Raw genomic sequence first — 21,895 nt, forward strand, 5'->3', positions numbered from 1 at the left:
GTTGATCGTTGTTCTGGCCGCATGTCACTCCCGTTAACAGTGGGCCGCAGAAACGGATGACCTTTACAATATCTGCCCCATAGATCGCAAGGTCCGAAAGGGGGACCTGACTTTAATGTAACGCAACACACGTGAAAACTGGACAGTTTCTAGCTATTAACTTTAAAACCTGTATTCCATTAAAACAACACAACATCTAGATGTGTTTGATTTTAGATACACAATATTAATACTATACACATTTTTTGTATACATGTACTAGCTGAATATGACCCGCGGCCTGCGGGCCTGATCTACCCGATCAGTAAAAGAACTTCGCTCTTTCAAAGAGATAAATCTAGGTATTTTATTTAAGCCCCCCCCCCCCACCCTCCGTCAGGTAGTGTGTGTGGGGTGCATTAAACATAAACTACGGTCTCCGCCATGGTCTAATGAACAGTTTTGCCAAGTTTTATCAGGATTGGTCAAACAGTTTTTGTTTCTATGCAGGACTACATACATACATACGCCTTACTTTCTGCTTTATATATTAGATATCATAGCGAATTAAAAAAAATATATATAGATAAGTGATTTTTTTATATTCTCCATTTGCTCACCGCACTTACACAATTTTATTTTTTTCTGTTAGTCAAAAACATTTATAAAAGGAAGTTTACAGAGTAATAATACTGAATATTTAAAAAGCTTATATCAATTCACTCTGTCTGTCTGTCTGTCTATCTGGTAAAAGTGTGTACACGTTATTTCTGCCACACCTTTTATCGAATCAAGTTGAGACTTCACAAATTACACTATTTTATTTTTTTCTGTTAGTCAAAAACATGTATAAAAGGAAGTTTACAGAATAATAATACTGAATATTTAAAAAGCTTATATCAATTCACTCTGTCTGTCTGTCTGTCTATCTGGTAAAAGTGTGTACACGTTATTTCTGCCACACCTTTTATCGAATCAAGTTGATACTTCACAAATTACACAATTTTATTTTTTTCTGTTAGTCAAAAACATGTATAAAAGGAAGTTTACAGAGTAATAATACTGAATATTTAAAAAGCTTATATCAATTCACTCTGTCTGTCTGTCTGTCTATCTGGTAAAAGTGTGTACACGTTATTTCAACCACACCTTTTATCGAATCAAGTTGAGACTTCACAAATTATTCATTGATTTAGACAAAACATGAATCATTAAAGAAGTAACCAATTAAATAATTAGTTACTGGTAATTAATTATTTTATTTGATAGCTAAAGGGAAACTAATACTTCATTATTCACATATATGGCTAAATTTGTTGGGTTTAGTCCCCTTAACCATTCCTCCCTCACGCATTCTCCAATCAAGTTGATACTTTAAACAATTATTTATTTTACTTAATAAGACACGAATGAATAAAAAAAATATACCCAATTAGTCAATCAATTATTTGTAATTAATTGTTATGATTAATATCGAATAAGGGAAATAGCTTGTACATTATTGTAGATATAGTTTTAAGGAAGAGGTTCTTCCCCTTTAGATAAGCCTTTTTTTAAAGAGGATATTTTGTATTTTGCTAGTTCTAGTTACAGTAACATTATATAGCAATAAAAACCACGCAAAGTAATGATTGTTAAGTACATATCAACATACTGTAACAACATACTGTAACAACTTACTGTAACAAAATACGTTAACAAAATACGTTAACAACATACTGTATCAACATACTGTAACAACATACTGTAACAACATACTGTAAAAACATACTGTAATAACATACTGTAACAAAATACTGTAAAAAAAATACTGTAACAACATACTGTATTACGAGGTGTTTTTTACTATCTTTTATTATTCTTCCTTCCATTTAACTCAGAAATTTTTCATTGATCGCCAGCAAGAGCTAATTAGGAGCTTAGCCTTTCATTGAATAAAGAGCTTAGAGATTTCTCGTTATTCTGAGCTAGAAAGAGCTATACACAGTAGTCATGATAAGGAACGCTAAATCAATATTCGAAAAGGATTTATTTGCCTAATCGCCTTTTTCTATTAAGACTACATGTGAATTTTTTTTATTAATTAATCTTGTAAAAGAATATAAAAAAAAAAAAAAAAACAACTCTTAATAATCTAGATTTATTGTTGTATGGAATTTTCTTTATTACTCAATGGTGAGTTTATTATTTTTAAAGAAGTCTGCTTTATAGTCAAGGGGCGCGGTAGCTGAATGGTAAAGCGTTTGGCTTCCAAACCGAGGGTCTCTAGTTCAAAGCTCAGTGAAAATTGATAGACGATAATGTGGCGCGGTGGCTGAGTGATTTAGCGCTTGGCTTCCGAGCCTGGGGTCCTGGGTTCGAATCTCAGTGAAAATTGGGATTTTGAATTGCGGTATTCTTTGAGCGCCCCTGAGTCCACACTACTCTAACCGGAGCATGACTTTAGTTGGGTAAAGTAAAGGCGTTTTTTGTTGGGAGGGGAAGGGGGAAGCCTTAATTCAAATCTGTAATGTCTTTCAAGGAAGTGACTGTTTAAGTACATACTATTATAGAACATTGGTGTATAGTGATGTGTTACTATTCAAACGAAAACTTTGTTTGTAAGTGTAGACTAAGAGACTATTTGAAGTTGACTTAAAGAAATGCCAAGTAAATTGAAAGCTGCATTCTTCGCTTGTAGTCTATGCACTCCTGTAAGACTATGAAGTTGGACGCTGTGCGCTGATGCTTTAAGTCGAATTCAAGCCTTTGCCTTATAATGACCAGTGCAAAAACGGCTGAAACAAAATGAGCAACTCCTCAAAACGGCTGCGCCAAAACAAAAAAAACAACAGCTGCGCCAAGTCGTCCTGCTTTGCTCCTACGAAGCAAGTAATTGTACTAATGATAATGATGATGATGATGATGATGATGATGATGATGATGATGATGATGATGATGATGATGATGATGAATGATACTCACGTGGATCACTTGGAGAAATATCTTTGTCGTCAATAATCTATATCTCATTCTATGTCTGTGTACATCTCAACATGTTATTACCTAGCTCTGGCAGCATTTTCGTCTATAAAGCTTTTAATTTGCTATATCAATGGCTCAGTCAGTGACTCTCAGTTTCTCAATCTGTGACTCTCTCAGTGGCTCGATCAGTGATCTCGCTGTGGCTCAATCAGTGATCTCTCAGTGGCTCAATCAGTGACGCTCAGTGGCTCAATTAGTGATCTCTCAGTGGCTCAATCAGTGACGCTCAGTGGCTCAATTAGTTACTCAATCAGTGACTCACTCAGTGGGTCAATCATTTGTTTGTCAGTGGCTCAATCAATGTCTCTCTTAGTGGCTCAATCAGTGATCTTTCAGTGGCTCAATCAGTGACTCTCTCATTGGTTCTCACAGTGGTAATATCATGGGCTATCTCAGTAGATCTCTTTCTGACTCCCCCAGCGACTTTCTCAATGGAAGAGGACAAAAAAAAAAGAAGGCCAAAGAAAAGTTTAAAAAAATAGATGGACGGATAAAGAAAAAAAAAGCAACAAGAAGATTTCCTTGTCGCCTTTGTCCGAAAGGATTTCAGGCCGGAAATGGCCCCGGTGTTAATTGGCCATTAGATGTGTTTGCTTTGCTTTCGTTAAAGAGTTACTGTAGAAGAGAAGAAAAAAAGTCTATAGAAAAGCGATGGAGGAAAAGTCTTGATTGCCGGGAGAAATGTTGCCAGGAGCGAGATTGAATGCTGGGAGCCGGAAAAGGGGGCAGAAAGCGGGAAGGTGAAGGACGCTAAGGTTTGACTTGTGTAGGGCTTTATCCAATTAAAAAATCACGAAAATAACAAAAATAACTTTCTCCTTAAAACTGTTTGGTAAAAACAAACCCAAAGACTTTCCAGCCATCCAATTAAAAGTGTCTTTCTTTCCATATTGTTTTTCATCTTTAAAAAAATTTTCAGAGTTTTCTTTAGTAAAAAAATAAATTGCTAATTTGGTAAATGAAATAATTCATGATAGCTAATCTCATTAAATTTGTTATTGACATTATGAAACATATATTGTTTTATTGTAGGCAAAGATTAGAATTCGATTATTTATATGATACTATATTTTATCGTTCATTCAGAGTTTTTGTTCAATAACTTTGCTCTGGAGTCGACGCTTATGATGCTCAAGATTTTTAAGCCTCCATGCACTAAGGCTCAAAGCTGAGATAAATCTCTTATATCACGGTCCAGGTATCTGGCTGTGTTCTGTAGGGATTGCTTGTCTCTGTACAGGGCAAAATCTCCGCATCCACCAGTTCTATCGGTTACAACACTTGTCGTATCTTTCAAAAGGCTTCTGAGCGTCCTGTTGCCTTTGAGGATGTCTTCTACTGTCTCGACTTCCCAGTGGCAGTGTCGACATCTGGGATCGGGGATCGTGGTTCTATCTGATCCTATAAAACAGTTTCCCGTTCGAGAACTAGCTAAAATAGCCTGGTCCTTTCTGTCTAGCTGCCACCACTCGTCCTTCTTGTTTGAGCGCTCCACGTACGCCGTAGCCTTTTCCAGTGGGGTTTAATTCTTGCCTTAGATTTATCACAATATAACTTTTAAAATCAGCCCGTTTCAAGGACACTCAATAAGATAATTCAGTAATTAATAAGAATGATAATATATGTTCTTTACCTTCTAAAAAAGAGAAAACACTTTTGTTTTTAAAATTTTAAAAAGTTAGATGTTTTTTTCTTAATAAAATACAATTTTAAAAATATTTACTTTTAATTGAAAAGCTAGAATAATAAATACAGTTGTGTTATTTCTTAAGAGGAATTAACAAAACATTGACAGTATGATTTCTAGCGGTTTCCGGTTTATAAGGTACTAATAATCTAACCAAAACAATTATTTAAAAAAAGAATACAGTGCTATTAAATATGTACCTTACTGCACATATTGATATAATTAGTCCTATTAGCTGTAGTTGAAACTACAATCAGGATTATTATCTCGTTTTGAAATTTAAAACGGCTCTAACTATTTTCCTTTCCAGTTTACAAACATATTACTGCCTGATTTGGGGAAGAACTATATCTATAAATAATGTACAAGTTATTTCCCTTATTTGATATCGAGCAAAATAGTTAATTACCAATAATTAATTGACTAATTGGTATTTTTTAGTGGCCCCCGAAAGGGGAAAAGACGCTATTAGTTTTTGTGGAAAGTCTGTCCGTCCGTCCTTCCCGTTTAGATCTCGTAAACTAGAAAAGATAGTGAAAATCAGACATCATGATATTTTAGTAATTTAGACCATTCAAAGTTCTGATGCAACGGCTCCTTTTTTCGTTTCTGAAAGCGTAAAATTTAGTCTTTTAAATCACTTTTTCAAGCAGTTTTTTTTTTCATAAAAATACACCACTTTTACAACTATTCACTATTAATAGTAACAAACACTGGAGGCTCTTTATTAGGAGCAATGTTAATTTACCATTTTTTGCAACACATTTATGCAAACGGTTTTACTCTTTTTTGTCAAAATTTATTTTTCATTTGTATTGCTAAGTTATGTAAGTTCTGCCCTACTAACTACTACATTTACACACAAAAAAATGTTTACTTTTTTTAAAGAGAAAAAATCTATTTAGTATGCATATAAGTTGAACATAATTTGAAACAACAATAATTAAGTCGTTTTTTTCATATTATCGCGTGTACTGCAACGTCAAATGACAATAATCAGAAACTTAACTAAAGGATTTTTTTTTACGGAAATGATTTTTTATGAGGATTTGAATAACAAAAACAATTAGGTCAATTAGATATTCATTGTAGGACATCAGTTAGGCCAGGTTCACATCTAACTTCACATTCAGTTTCACCTATACTTTGGTCTGCTGAACCGCTGGGGCACCACACAAGATTTGTCAACTTTCTTTCTCCATTCTTCTCTGGCATTTGTCTCTGATAGAATTTCATTCTGATGTTTTTTTCTGAAAATACTGAAACCTGCCATTTTACCTGTCTTTTTGGACCACTTCGGGAGCCTATTTTGAGTATGTGCTTCCAAACAAACTGTCTTTGTAACCTTGTTTTTTTTTTAAATTGATTCATGTTTTGTTAGTAACAATAAATAATTGTTAGAAAGTATCAACTTGATCGGAGAATGCGCAAGGAAGAACCAAGATTGAGCTCGGGGAGGAGGGTGAGATAAGGAGGTATTGGGGCGGGGTAAAGATGTCTCTTTTTGTCTCTATCATTCATTAGTGATTAAAAGAGATGTAAATCTCTCTTTAAAAAAAGTCATTAGCTTCATGAATGATAAATTTCTTTTTTTTTTTAAATTACTGTGCATGATTTGTGAAAAACAAGATTGAGTGATCTTTATGCCTACGCATCTTGTAACACTATGATATGTTCTTGTTCAAAATAGATCGTTCGTTGGCCTTTAGTGAGATGTTGCTTTTTTATTGTTGTTGTTTTTGTTTGTTCTTTAATGTAATTGTTAATTAGATAATCAGTTAATCTAATCCTTTTGTCCAGCATGAAAACAATCAGTTTATTAACGATGTTTTTATCATTATTTTATGTTAGGGCACGATTAGGAATTAGTTATTTGTTTCGGGAATATGGGGAAAGTTTTTACTTAGTAACGATGACGTGATAGTTTTAAAAAATTAGAACGAAATAGAAGTCGACATAGACAAGACGCTTTCTTAACAACAAGAGGAAGCATTTAGAAACGGCTATAAGTAGGTCACATTCGATAGTTCCCTTCATGATTATTAAACGTGTTTGATGTTCACCAGCTGAGTCGACTACCTCTATTGATGGTTTGGCCTTTCGCCGGTGTTATCTGTTCCTGCAGTTCTTTAAGTGTTACCTCCATTTGAGTTGGTTTTCATCCGACACCGCGTGAAACAATAGGCTACAGTTTAGTCGGCAACACTCTCGCCCTGCACAAGTTTATATTGTTTGAATGGAGATTGTTAAAAGTTTGTACTTCGTAGCTTCTGATTTTTGTTCTGATATGTGTGCTTGTTAACTGGTTTATCTATTTTTAAAAAATGAGGGGGATGCTTCAGGGGCCGCATCTGAGTTTGTGTGAAAACACAAACTCTCTTTGTATTCTTGTTACATAGTGCTTAGCGCACAAAACACTTTTCAGATATGGTGATCTACAGATAACAGAGAAAAAAGCTAAACAAAACATCACAATCTACTTCAGTTATTGGGGGGGGGGGCGTAAAACTTAAATCTTTTGATGATGGAAACTTGTTTCTCTTGTCACGTGGTAAATGGATGACGTAGGAGGCTTCATGTAAATTGTTTCTATGACAACCGTAAGCGTGTTTGAAGTACGTCCGTTTGTCATTGTCTCTGTGGGTGTGTGTGGGAGGGGGGGGAGAGGATGGACGTAGTGAAGGCAACAAAAGAATTAAAAAAGATTGTTTGATCGATGTTTGATTGTCATCTCAGGGCGAGTTGACATTTTCAAATGAAATAAAAGGAAATAATAAAAAGACCTCCCGTCACCTTTAGTAGTTGAAACAAAATAATAGAATTCTTTTTTCAAATAATTTTAGTGTTGGGATGAAATGAAAAGTTACAGAAAAGAGAGTTGTACAAATATATATATATATATATATATATATATATAGAGAGAGAGAGAGAGAGAGAGAGAGAGAATGAGAGAGAGAAAGACAGAGAGAGAATAAGAGACAGAGTGAGAGAGAAAGATATAGAAAGACAGAGAGAGAGCCAGAATGAGAGAAAGAGAGAGAGACAGAGAGAGAATGAGAGAGAGAGTGAGAGAGAAAGAGAGAGAAAGACACAGAAAGAGAGAGACAGAGAGAGAGACAGAGAGAGAGAGACAGAGAGAGAGACAGAGAGAGAATAATGAGACGGAGGGAGAGAGAAAGATATAGAGAGACAGAGAGAGAGAATGAGAGAAAGAGAGAGAGAGAATTAGAGAGAGAGTGAGAGAGACACAAAGAGAGTGAGAGAAAGAGAGAGATACACAGAGAGAAAGAGACAGAGACAGACATAAGTTTGAAAAAGAAAAAGATATGAAAAACTAGAAAGTAAGAAAAAGAGAGAGAGAGAGAGAAAGAGAAAAACAGGAAAAAAAACGAAAGCTAGAAAGTTGCATTGAAAGAGAACTATTTAGAAAGAGAAAAGAATAGAGAGAGAGAGAACGATGATTGCTATATTCTATTCAAACATTGCCAGTGACAGATCTTTATGGATACAGCTTGACACATGAAATGCATTGGGCATCATTGTTTTCTTTTTGCAAGTAACGTCTGTAATATATAAGATAAGATAAGACAAGATAAGATATCGCAATTTACTTATAACTTAATTGGCAACAGCGGGATTTAAGGGCGCCTCTGAGTCCACCTAGCTCTAACGGCTACCTGACATTAGTTAGGGAAACGTAAATGCGGTTGGTCGTTGTGACGGCCACATGACACCCTCGCTAACCAAGGTCCATAGAAACAGATGACCATCATCTGCTCTATAGACCACAAGGTCTGAAAGGGGAGCTTTACTTACCTACTTTGACAACAGCAATCTTTAAAAAAAAAATTAAAAAAATAAAAGCATCATTTCATTTTGTCTATTTCTTTCTTTCTAAAGCTTTCCTTTTTCTTTCGGTTCCATTATATTTCCACCACCATTCTTAATATCACTTTCTCGTTACCTAATTTTACAGCTTAAACAACTGAAACAGGATACTAACAAGAAAAGCTTATATTAAGCATACTTGTATCAATTAGTTTGAATAAGTCATGTAATTAAATTTGTAATAGATCCAGACTAACAATATAAAAAGCATTTATATTTAAAAACAAGGGAAGACAATAATTTGAACTCATGAAACAAGCCTCCTCAGACGTCTCAATCCAACATCATAACCACTCTGCTAGTGGAGGGCTTATGAATATTGAAGATTGTATTGTTATCTAAAGGAGATTAATTCAGCTTATACTACCCTTCTTTCACGTAAAATTCTTTCCCTTGTTGGAGATATCAAACAAAATAATTAATTACCAATAATTAAATAACTAATTGGTTAATTTTATTTATTGATTCTTGTGTGATAAAGTAGAAAATAGAAGTGTGCTAAATTTCAGCTTGATCTGAGATTGGGTGTGGAAGCATTAACCTGTACAAACTTTTGACCAGACAGATTGACACACATACAGACAGACATGGGTGGCTGTCTGGTCGTGCGGTTTGCGCGCTGGACTGTCGTTCAGATTTATCGATGATCCAGGATTCAAACCCTGCCCGCCCCCATTCCCCGTCGTCCTGCGGGAGGTTTGGACTAGGAAGTAATTATCTTCAACTCTGAAGGAACATCCGAAACATGTAAAACATTTTACATTTTTGACAGATAGACAGAGTGAGTTGATATAATCTAAAAAAAATGTGTTTACAAAGAGTAGATTATTTTGATTAATCTTTCCGTATGGTTAATCTTCTGCCAAGAATCAAGATGAACGAAGTTTGATGCCTCCACATAGTCTGCGTGCTTTGTTTCATTTAGCAATCAGGCGCCCCCCCGGTACTCCAAGTGTGAGGGCTATCCCAGAGGCGAGTTTCACACATTGACTTCTGGACATCACGTGACACAACTCGTTAACCTGGATGTCACGACATTAAAGTCGGGACCAGTTTTTTTATTTTTTTCACGGGTCTGTTGGGGTCAACGCGTGACAAAGTACTGGCAATATCCATGGCACTGGAGAATCCAGAACACAATTGTAAAATACTTTTTTATTATTGCGTTTTGTAGTTTATTATTGTTGTCATATATATTTCTCGATGCAAAGGGCAAAGGTTTGTACCGGAGATAAAATAGTTATCGAACTATACATAGCCCCAGGGCCGGCTTTAGGAAACTGCAACCTATGCGGCCGCAGTGGGCCCCGCACTTTCATTGGCCCCGCGCTAATTCTAGGTATAAATTCTTAAATTAAATCACTCCTTAGAAATCGTCATTTTGGAGGTGTTATTCAATATGGATTGCGCCAATCCTACGCGCCATAAAAAAAATGGCATTGTCGTCTTAATTTAAAAAAAGGTCATACAAAATCATAATTTTCACTTACTTTCCATATCTCTACCTCAAATGAGCCCCGCGCAAGCTGTTTCGCATAGGGCCTCGCAATTGTTAGGGCCGGCCCTGAATAGCCCTATAGATGTCAAGGTGTGAAAGATGAACCTCTAGTATGAAAAGATTGTGTTTCTAAATGGAGTAGAGTATCATTTCAAACATGAAAAACATAAAACAAAATACTTTTTAAAAAAAGACTATACCTCCTTAACACACGTTAGAGTGGTTATATATTAGATAAGATAATTTTTTTTGGTCCAATCAAATGGAAATTCAGTTTGACTACAAGTGACCACCTCAGCGTAACTACTGTAACAATAACAATATAAATGCAAATACGAACAACATTCACACACGAAACACATACACAGTCTTAACCAGCGCTTTATGAATTTGACTTCTATGTACTTCTCGATGACGACAGATGATCTTGTAACACCCTGACCGAAAGTGGGATGAAGGAGTTTTTAAATCTTTCTGTTTTAGTCCTAATGGAAAGGAGACGACCACTTCGTTCAGATCTTATGTAGCAGTGGTTTAATGGGTGTAGGTTGTCTTTAAGAATAAAGAGTGTTTTGGAAAGGCATCTTTCATGAAAAACCTCTTCAAGAGATGGTAGCTGTATATTGCTTATACTAATGAATAACAGATTTTAAAAAGTGAAAAATGTTAACCAGCCCCCCTAAACATTAATTTATTAAATACTTCAATATATAGAGAGCCTACATGATACATATTGTGAAGTTCTCTAGCCAAATTTTTTTTGAATACTTTAAAAATTATAACGGTTAAACTAGAGCGTTTCCAGTGTGGCGAACGAGCTTGTAATTCTTTTACCAACGTTATACAGTAACTGTCAAATTTCTTGGAAAATTGATAGAGCCGTTTTCGAGATCAATGTTCAGGCTGCACCCAGGATGATTTCCATGAAGGTTCGAGTTGAATAGAGATATTGTAAAAAGTGCTTGAAAGTTCAGTGTTTTAACAGAAGTGAGAAACCAAATCAGTAGTTATTTACACTTTCTGATGGCTTTCGAATGAACTAATAGCCACTTTAATACCCAGCGATGCTGCAGTGACTGGTTTAAGAAAATGAGCTTTACTCAAACTAGGGCTATAAAATTCTGAGTGCTCACGATTAGAGTAAGAGCCTCTAAATGACGGGATCAATCGGCTGTTGGCGAGACTTTAAGACTTCCAAATGACTATCAACTACAATAAAAATAGTTTTAAAAAAAAATCTATCTTGAAAGTGAGTATTAATACAAGGCTGTGTTTATTAACTCTGGATTTAACCCCCCTGTCTCAATATCATCAAAGGCTAATGTCTTCTTACACGTTCTGTGCCACCCAGCCGCGCTGGAGACCATTATGCCGTCCTTCTTATCACGCCGCTTTCATTTCCTGTCAGCTCACACTGTGGGACCCACAAAGAGGCAGCACACACACACACACACACGCACACACTCGCTCTTACCAGGCTTCATCATTTCCTACTTATCTCTTCTTTCCTCCTCCCCCCCTCTCTCAGTCACCTCCCCTTTGTCTCTTTCACTCTTGACTCTTCTCACTCTCTCCTGTTTTCCCTCCGTTCGATTCAGCTCGCGCCCGCCAAACAATAAAACTCACCTCTGAGTCTTGGCGTTAACGTGACGTCACGTGATATGAAGATTAGTCACTGTGGCTATTTCCCTTTCAGGTGCCTTAACTCCCCCCCCCCCGGGGCGTTGTACACACACACACACACACTTTTTTGTAATTATTTTTTAAGCATCCCTTTTTTTTTCCCTCCTATTCTATATGTCTAGAGTCTAGACAGTAAAGGGCCAACAGAGAACTATCTTGGAAGGAGTCGGATTAAATCCCCAAAGGACATAGCGCGTTTGGTTGTTGGTTGTTAGTAGGCCATCGTAGATGAAGAATACGTTTGTGTGTGTGTGTATTGTCTGTAGATAGAGAAGAATTACGAAAAGCTACGCTACAGCCAGAGGAAGAATGAAACTTTCCATTCCACCCCCCACACATACACATCATGGGCGTAGCCAGAATTTTTTTTCGAGGGGGGGGGTGTTGAACCTCAACCCTTCCCTCCCCCCCCCCCCATCCTGATACGCCCATGATGCACATACTTTACACTTTTTAAACGTTTTCATCACATAAAATAATAAAAAAGAAAACATTTAAAAAAACAAAACAGAAAAATACATTATCTGAAAGCCATTATATAAATTAATTGTTGTGTTGGGTGGGAGTTATGCGTCCATCTTATTACAGACAAATTGAAGGATAATTATCTTATCTCGTAATAATAAAATTATAAAAAAAAAAACATTTAATCAAAATATAATATGATGACTTTCATCATTGTTATGAAAATTTTTTGAGTCAGAATGCACACTGCGACTCCCGAATTTCATTTAGATCTCACAATAGGTTTTTTTTCATAAACATTTGGGAAACGAAATTTCTAATTGGATGTCTGTAGCCTACCCACCCCGTTGATTGTATGTTACGTCACTTTAAGTAACTCACATATATAGTATAGCTCTGAGCCAAGATGGCTGATTAAAGAAGCTAGTTATTTAATTATATAAGGAAAGTGTTGTCATTTCATTTCAGTATCTATCATAATATAGTGCTGTCATTAGCGTGACCACTGTAGAATAGGGATTGACGACGCTTAGTTTAATATCTAATTATTCTTTACTTGGTGTTAGACGCTATGAATTTTCATTTATGCTCCTGCATAGGACATATTTCTATGCTAATGAATGTTCAGTGCGTTTTGATCCAATTTATTTTGTGTGTATGTTGTATCTGGGGAACATGTTTTCATGCTGCCCTGCGTTGAAGACTAAAATTTTAAATTTCGGGACATTTAGGGCGCCCGTGAGTCCAACCAACTCTAATGGGTACCTGACTTAAGTTGTGCTGGCCAACTGCTCGTAAACCGTTGGCCAAAGAATCAGACGACCTTAACATCATCCTCAAGGTCTGAAAGGGAAACTTTATTGAAGTATCATTCTGTATCATTCTCAGATTATTTGGACTGGCCATTGGTATTTCTGGCTGTCTGAACTTACTGTTACCAGGAGCTGCGGAGATACACTACGGACTGGTCATCTCCGTCAGAATTTTACAAGGTCTGGTAGAGGTGAGTAGTTTCTCTATGACCTGTCATGACACCAGCATTTCGAGAATACATTTAATTCAACTCACGAACAGCATTTTAAAAACAGCCAAACAGTGGGGCTCAATTTATTTAACAGCGGCCGTGACCACGTAATGTAGATACCATGCCAGAATGGGCAATTTTTCCTCTCCTTCGCCTAGCCCTTAGTATGGACCGTTGGGGCACCACACAAGATTTGTCGACCGTCTTTCTCCATTCCTCTTTGTCTTTTTGCCTTGGATAGAACCTCTTTCAATGGCACGCCGTCAATTCTTTTATGTTGTCTTCCCATCGCTTTCTCTGCCTCTTCTTTTTTTTTCCTGGTACTGTTCCATGAAGGAAGGTTTTGCAATCCCCGAGGACATAGTAATATGACCATAGAGTTTTAGTTTTGCATAATTTTGTTTACAATAGTAAGCAGGTGGAGAGGGGTTCCAATCGCTGTAATAACCATGTCTCTAATCTCTTAGTTTGTGATGTGGTCTTTAAATGTGATTATTTGTTAGCAGCTCTGAAAAATAACGTTTAAAAGATCGAATTGATCAAATCGATCGATAGTGTTTATGAGATTGATAGGTACTTTGTAGTTCAATATACATGGTAAGGAAATTTTAGTTAAAAAACTTTCTTATTCTATTATTTTGTTTTTTGTTCCCAAGTTGGGGGAAATAAGTGAAATTTATTATGTAAGGTTTTTGCTTTATATATATAAATATATATATTTAATTAGTATTTTCGACTTATGTTATTTTTTTATCGCTAGGGTGTCACTTATCCAGCTTGCCATGGAATCTGGAGACACTGGGCGCCGCCCTTGGAACGCTCTATGCTGGCCACGATATCATTTTGTGGTAAGTTCGAGTACAGTCTAGAAGCGCCATATCTTTCCTTGTGTTATTTCTGTTGTTTATCCACCTACAAACGTGACTGTGACATCCCCGATCACTTCACAGCGGCACCTCAACACGGTGAGTTGTCACTTTTCCTTTAAACCAGCTTCCGCTCCCTTACCCCCCACCCTTTCCCACCAAGCGTCACCCTTTCGTGGAAATCTTACTGGTAACAACCTGGCTGTCGTCGGGGTTAATCGTACGCTACGGACAACTTCCGGTGTCCGCTGAATGTATGTAGTTATCTCCCCTGCTTTCAAGCAAGGGGAGCTAACAAGTGCAATTTCATGCAAATGATCTAGTTATAGAGTGGACGGAAGTTTTTCTTCCTTGTAATCACTTCTTTCGACACACGCACACACACACGCTTGCACACACACACACACACACACACATCAAGAAAAACAGACTCACACGGGAATATCAACTTGACAAGGGATGCGACACTGTTTAAAAAAAAAAAAAAACAAGGGATGTAACTCAAGAGTTAACAACTAAGGGCTGTAACTCAAGATCTGCATACTCAATCGAGGCATTTGGAAAATCAATTTACAGAATAATTTAATGTTGTGACCCCGGAGAATGGAAAGTACAAATATCAAAGAGAAACAACTCTGTCAAGAAAACGTAAGGAAACTATCAAGTAGTTACGGTAATTTTTCTTCCTCAATTAAGTCATTGTACTAACGGTGACCTGTACACACTAGATTTACAAGACGTCCATAAAGGTCGAAATGAAATTAAACGAGGCTGGGCAGAGAGGATAGAGCAGCAATGGCTGAAAAGGATCCCAGTAATAGCATACCGAGAGTGTGTCATCAATAGAGAACTATCCCTCCCGGGCTCCATAAGTGATGAAGGGATGTCGTATGAGACTCGCGGGACATATCATTACACATTTACCAGAGACAGGCCGAAAACACAAATCTAGCATGGCTCTGCATCTTCTTAGAAGACCCAAAATCCTAAGCACTAGCTGGGAAGAGAATGTATAAGTCGAACGTTCTCTGGAGAGAGCTTTTTTCTTTAGGAAAGACGTGAGGACCTAAGTCAAAGTCTAAATAAATAACTTAAACTTGCTCATATAAAATACTTCACCTCATTAGCCCAATTCATCCTATGGAAGATAGAATGACAACAGACGGTGACGTCTCACAGAAATTAAGAAAAATACGTTCTAGAACAAGCTTCCTGTCCGAGAGCAGGTTTTAAACTCGGGACCATCCCGACGATAGTAAAAAACGCGTACAACTAGGTCAGGCAGTTATGAGCCATTGACACGGAGCAACTAAAACCATGAGATAAGTCAATTTTATGCTAAAAGTCACTGTCATTAAACAGTCTAATCTCTCTAGTGCAGTGGTGCCCAAGCGTTTTCTCTAACGGAACTTTTTCGCACATTCTTGAGTATTTAACAAAACACTTTGTATATTTTTAGAGAGATTTATTCACGTGATGGCCTGCTAGTTATTTATTCCAGTGGTTCTTGGAACACCTATTCAGGCCTCGCGAATCACTAGGGTTCCGCGGAGCACAGTTTGGGGAACACTGCTTTAATGGATAACTATATTTACCATCAACATAAACGATGTAGATTATACGATGTTTTTTTAAACGCTTACATAAACACCGTCTAATTAAGTCTGGACCGATAAATCGTGATCACTTCTTCTCGGTAAGTCTTCGTTGGGTTAAAAACATCCTCCCTTTTTGTAATCTGCCTAAATTTAAGCTTAAAAAGAATCTATTTCCATTTTCAGGGTCGTACGCTGGTGCTGTCCTCGGGATGCCTCTCAGTGGGATCTTAACTCGGTACTTGGGATGGCAATCTGGCTTTTACGTCTTCGGTAAGTACTGTTTGTAAGTACTTCAATAGGATTAGTAGTAAGTACTGTTTGGGCTTCAATAGGATTAGTAGTAAGTACTGTTTGTAAGTACTTCAATAGGATTAGTAGTAAGTACTGTTTGTAAGTACTTCAATAGGATTAGTAGTAAGTACTGTTTGTAAGTACTTCAATAGGATTAGTAGTAAGTACTGTTTGTAAGTACTTCAATAGGATTAGTAGTAAGTACTGTTTGTAAGTACTTCAATAGGATTAGTAGTAAGTACTGTTTGTAAGTACTTCAATAGGATTAGTAGTGAGTACTGTTTGTAAGTACTTCAATAGGATTAGTAGTGAGTACTGTTTGTAAGTACTTCAATAGGATTAGTAGTGAGTACTGTTTGTAAGTACTTCAATAGGATTAGTAGTGAGTACTGTTTGTAAGTACTTCAATAGGATTAGTAGTGAGTACTGTTTGTAAGTACTTCAATAGGATTAGTAGTGAGTACTGTTTGTAAGTACTTCAATAGGATTAGTAGTGAGTACTGTTTGTAAGTACTTCAATAGGATTAGTAGTGAGTACTGTTTGTAAGTACTTCAATAGGATTAGTAGTGAGTACTGTTTGTAAGTACTTCAATAGGATTAGTAGTGAGTACTGTTTGTAAGTACTTCAATAGGATTAGTAGTGAGTACTGTTTGTAAGTACTTCAATAGGATTAGTAGTAAGTACTGTTTGGGCTTCAATTAGTCGAGACTTTTGTTGGATGGTTTAGTGAAATAGATACATTGTAGTGAGTCAATGTGGATAAAACAACCAATGAGGAATTGCTACGGAGAACAGTGTGTCAGGACATCTGCTGTGTTATCAGCAGACGCCCTGGCTGGCTTGGCCACGTTCATAGAATGCCAGAAGGTCGACTTCCACAAGACATTCTGTTTGGTCATCTAACAGAAGGCGGGAGGACCGCTGGTCGTCCCACTTTTATGGTATACTGATATATGCAAAACGCAACATGAAGCTCTTCAAAATCGACACTTAACAGCTGGGAAAAAAGTGGCACTGGATAGATCCACATGGAGAGCGAGCATAATAATAATAATTAATAATTATAGCTTTAATATAGCGCTACTTTCATGCTCATATCACGCTAAGAGCGTTCTGGTCCTATTTCACTTGTGGACCAGTGGGGGGAGGGGTGTATGTAAGAGAGGGTTTTCCATGCTGCCTTTAGGCGCTCAGTAAACACAACTCTGCTCGAGTCGGGTGTCAAAAAATAGGTAGCCAAGCCAAGTTCAAGCGTACTTAGCCTCTTGACCAGGCATCCTACTATAAAGTAAGGGTCCCGGATTGCAGATGCCGTGCACAATACACAACAGTAGTAGAAAGAAGGGTGAAAATGCAACGGCAAATTCAAATGCCCAACCTGTGACCGCAGCTGTGTATCAAGGATAGGCCTCTATAGTCACACAAGCAGTTGCAAAGGGAAAAGATTGTCTCTCGAGACGTAAAATGTCACAGTGAGTCATAGGAAATAGTGGTGCATGTCTTGCAAGAGTTTCACCAACTCTGAAAGAGCTACCCTATGGGAGCTACAGTAACGCTGTGAACCAGTTCTCACGACATTACACAAACGTAAACAAGTATCAACTATTTCACAACATTGGTATTACTGTTATGTTTTGTTTGTCTCCCTTTTACCTATTTGACCAACTTGCTATTACGAAGAGTGAACTTTATTATTACCAGGAAAGTGTCATCTGATTTGAGTCGTGTCAAAGAAAACTCACTTGAAGCACTTATTAAGCCGATATCTTGGGAATCAGAATAAATTAAATTTCATGTCGTCTGCATTGAGTTGATGCTGTCAAGCGTCGCCTGTTATGAGTTTATCTTCACATTATGAAACAATGGAATGTTTTGAATGCGGAATGAGCTTACAATGTATATCTAGATTCGTTGTTAAAGGCAGCGAATATAAAATAAAAGTAAAGTTTCCTCTTTCAGACCTTGCAAGCTCGATCTCTGGGGCAGACGATGTTGAGGTCCTGTTTCTGTGGCCAGCTGTTAGCGAGCAGTGTGGCCAGCACAACGATCAACTGTACTTTTCCCAACTAAAGCCAGTTACCCATTATAGTTGAGTGGACTCGAAAAATTCAAATTCAATTTTCCAGTCTTCACCGAGATTCGAACCCAACCCAGATTCGGAAGCAGAGCGCTTAACCACACAGCCACTGGGTCCCATAAACACAAAATATGCCAATTGTAATATCAACCAATGTAATAAGGTTACATTAGAAATTAGAAATCGTTTTATTATACGTTTTCTGCTGTAAGGCTTTATTGTAATTTTAGACGGTTGCTTTTTGTTAGTGAAAATAAAACAACCAATGCATAGAAAATATTTTCCGCACCAGGAACACCAATAAATTACTAGAGTATGAATCTGTCATTTGCACCAACAACCTAATTCACACATATTGTTACGAATCCCACTATCCAGGCTCTCTGCAAACTGCACCACACGACACCACAAGCTTAAAGAACTTGACAACTCAGGGCTTGAAAATAACGTAATAGTTAAATGTCAATAAATAACAGCCAATACTGTACAATTGGCAGCACGTAACACAAGACTGTACAAATATCTCTCCGCCGTATCAACTCTTGCACTGGTCTCTCTCTGTCTCGTCTCGGACTTGTACTGAGCCGTTGTAACGAACTGTAGATCGGGAAGTTGTGACTGACTCGTCTCTGATACCTTCGCTCTTTATATAGGGTCCCTGCTGGCCTTCTCGAACCGGACAGAACGCCGCTCGACATTTCTGGGTGGTCAAATGACTACAATTCTCGTGATGCTCCTGAGCTGTGTTCACGACGCCGATCCTTCCCGAACCGTCAGGTTTATAACATTATGTATTAATACGTCTTAATAATCTTTTTATGACTCCACTTTTAATGATTTAATTATTAATGATTTTTTTTAAAAATTCAAAATCGATTTATTTTCAAACATTAGTACTCACAATTAGTAGGCCTAAACAGTATAATGGAATATATCAACATATATATCAAGGGTGGTCGAGAGGCTAAGTGCGCTTGAACTTGGCTTGTCTTGGCTACCTAGAAGGGGGCTCGAGGTTCGACACTAAAGGCAGCACGGAAAACCAACTCCTAGATACCCCCTCCCTCCCACTGGTCTACAAATGAGATTGGACCAAAGCGCTCTGAGCATACTATAAGCATGAAAGTAGCGCTATATAAAAGCTATAATAATAATAATAACATCTACCATCGTTGTACTATAGGTTTCCGCTGCCAATACTATATATTTCTTATATGATATGGTGGGTAAAATGAAAATACAATATAAATCCTTTGACTTGGAGGAGGCGCAGCAGCTGAATGGTGAAGCGCTTGGCTTCCGAACCAGAGGTCCAAGGTTCGAATCGTGGGATTGTTAATTTCGGGATCTGAGTCCACCCAGCTCTTATGGGTATCTGAAATTAGTTGTGTAAAAGTAGGGTCGCTATGCTGGCCACATAACACATTCGTTAACCGTGGGCCGCAGAAACAGATGACCTTTACATCATCTGGCGCATTCCGCCCTATAGATTGCATGGTCTGAAAGGGAAACTTTACTATTTTTACCTTTTATTCTTGGACGTGAATCTTTCAAACTTGACGTCACGAGGACTAGTTAAAAGCTACGCCATTTATAAAAAAGGAACAAAATAAATGTGGAATACATTTAAATAGTTTTATTTTAACTCTGATTATATTTGTCATATATTACTTTATTTTACTGCCCTTATTTTTTTCAAATCCCGTTCCAATTTTTTGTTTTAATGTTTAATGTAACTTTGAATTAAAATATGAGAAAAGAAAAAAAACGCAGTGGTAATTGAACTGACGTAACCTCGAATTGAATTCTTTAACACTTGCTTCGGACTATTTTTTTTAAATTTTTTATATGCATTTAAAAACGCGTCACTTTCAATAAAGGGGAACTCACTCAAACGTTGTTATCACACATCTTCCAAGGGCGGCTAATGTAGCCTCCCTCCAGCGAAGAAAAGAAGAAGAAAAAAAAAATGAAAGTCTGGACAGGGGGAATAACTGTCTTCTCATAAAGCTTCAACCCCTATCATCAGCTTAAGGACAGTAAATAGCCAGGGGCAGTAATAAAGGCTCAATCTGGATCATCTTCAGGCTTTGACTTGTTGGCAAGACGAGATGTTTTTTTATTCTCTCCCTTTATAACCCGGGCTATCTAGAGTAGGGAATAAATGGGGGAAAAGGGGGGGGGGGACATGTAAACAGATGTGACATACGGACAGCATGCGAGATATGCAAGATGGGTTTCATAAGACATTTATTGACAGGAGACGACACAATATCGCACTGTTACTGCTAATTGATCAATCTAGGTTATTAATATAAAGTTTACCATTAATTAATTCATAAGGTGGTGCCATTAATATGATTGACCATTGATTGATTTGATGAGGCGGTGTCATTTATAAGTTTTTACTATTAGTTGACAAAATAATATTATTAATATAGTTTACAATTAATTAATTTGAAATATAGAATATACATACTTTTACGATTAGCCTGTTAGGGGCGGTTGATAGTAAAGTGGAAGGGAGATGGTGGTACCATAATCAGGCGAAAGGTGTCCGAAATAAACAAAAGGAGTCATGAAGCCCCCCAAAAAAGGCATTAGCCCTCCCAAAAATTTGGGGAGTACGAGAATTCTATTAATGTGAAGACAGAAGACAGTACAATATGATTGAAATAAGACTATTTAGAAAGCCAGTAGATGAAGCAGCAGGTAAATAAATCCTTGCTATAACTACACCGAGCACATAACGCTAACAAAATATGTCTGATGCGATACAAGGGCCACAGTGTGTAGGCCACCTTAGGGTCAAATCATTCTCAGTTAGTAGAGTAGCGGAAATAGTGTTAAGAACATCAGGATGCTGTTCAGTGCTTGATGCAAAAACTCTTGCTAGACTGTAGGGCTAAGCAAATCATCAACATCCTCATCATTATTATCCTCAACGTCATTCTCCTCCTTATCATCATCATCTTCATCCTCCTCCTTATCATCATCATCTTCGTCATTCTCCTCCTCTCCATCACCATCCTCCTCATCATCATCCTTCTCGGCCTCCTCCTTCTCTTCACCTTCTTCCTCCTCCTCCTCCATCTCCTCGCCACTTTCCCCCACCTCCTCATCATCATTGTCAGCATCATCAACCTCATCATCATCATTCTCATTATCAATATTATCGCCTAAAAACATAAGAATCACTATTATCGTCATCAATTCTCAGCGCCCACAAGCGCACGAGGCTTCAACATGGGGAGAGCATTGTCATTCTGTCTCGGACCAGTACTTGGTTAGGTCAACATTCTTCAACCTCTTGTCCGTTCAAATGTATAGTCAGAATTTGCACTTTTGAAGAAGAGAATCTCTACAGACCTATGTTAACGACTTCTTAGACTAGGGGTTCTCAACCTGTGGGTCGAATGACGATTTGCCAGGGGTCGCCTAAGACCATCGAAAATATGGATTGTTTTTGTCTATTCTTCTTTTACTGTGTGTGTGGGGAGAGGGGGGGGGGTCGCGGCCACGAGGGGGATTTTAAAAGGGGGTCGCCGAGCTTAAAAGTTTGAGAACCGCTGTGACTTAGTGAGAGATACCCTTGTGTTAGGAAAGTATTTGTCTCATACTGCAAAAGAAATCTATTATGATCTAGAATTCTTCTTTTTGTAAGGCAGCTTTTTGCTGCTGAGCTGTCATCTCTTTTACAGACTGTGCCAAGGAAAAATACTGTGCTGTTCTCTTCAGTTGATCTTGTATAAAAAAAATTGTAAAATTAAAGATCGATTGAAATTGACTACTTATTATATGTAAAGTAAGTAA

The 21,895-nt window shown here is 37.4% G+C and overlaps 1 protein-coding gene across 1 annotated transcript in view; it reads left to right on the forward strand.

Annotated features, from left to right (window-relative positions):
• Positions 1-21,895, forward strand: part of LOC106060779 (vesicular glutamate transporter 2-like) — a 224,537-nt gene that overhangs the window by 113,554 nt on the left and 89,088 nt on the right. The window contains exons 6-8 of the mRNA XM_056044185.1: positions 13,113-13,227; positions 14,009-14,096; positions 15,896-15,982. Coding sequence (XP_055900160.1) covers positions 13,113-13,227; positions 14,009-14,096; positions 15,896-15,982 — 290 coding nt within the window. The remainder of the gene's footprint in view (positions 1-13,112; positions 13,228-14,008; positions 14,097-15,895; positions 15,983-21,895) is intronic.

Source organism: Biomphalaria glabrata, chromosome 10, assembly GCF_947242115.1.
Source record: "Biomphalaria glabrata chromosome 10, xgBioGlab47.1, whole genome shotgun sequence".
Classification (NCBI taxonomy): domain Eukaryota; kingdom Metazoa; phylum Mollusca; class Gastropoda; family Planorbidae; genus Biomphalaria; species Biomphalaria glabrata.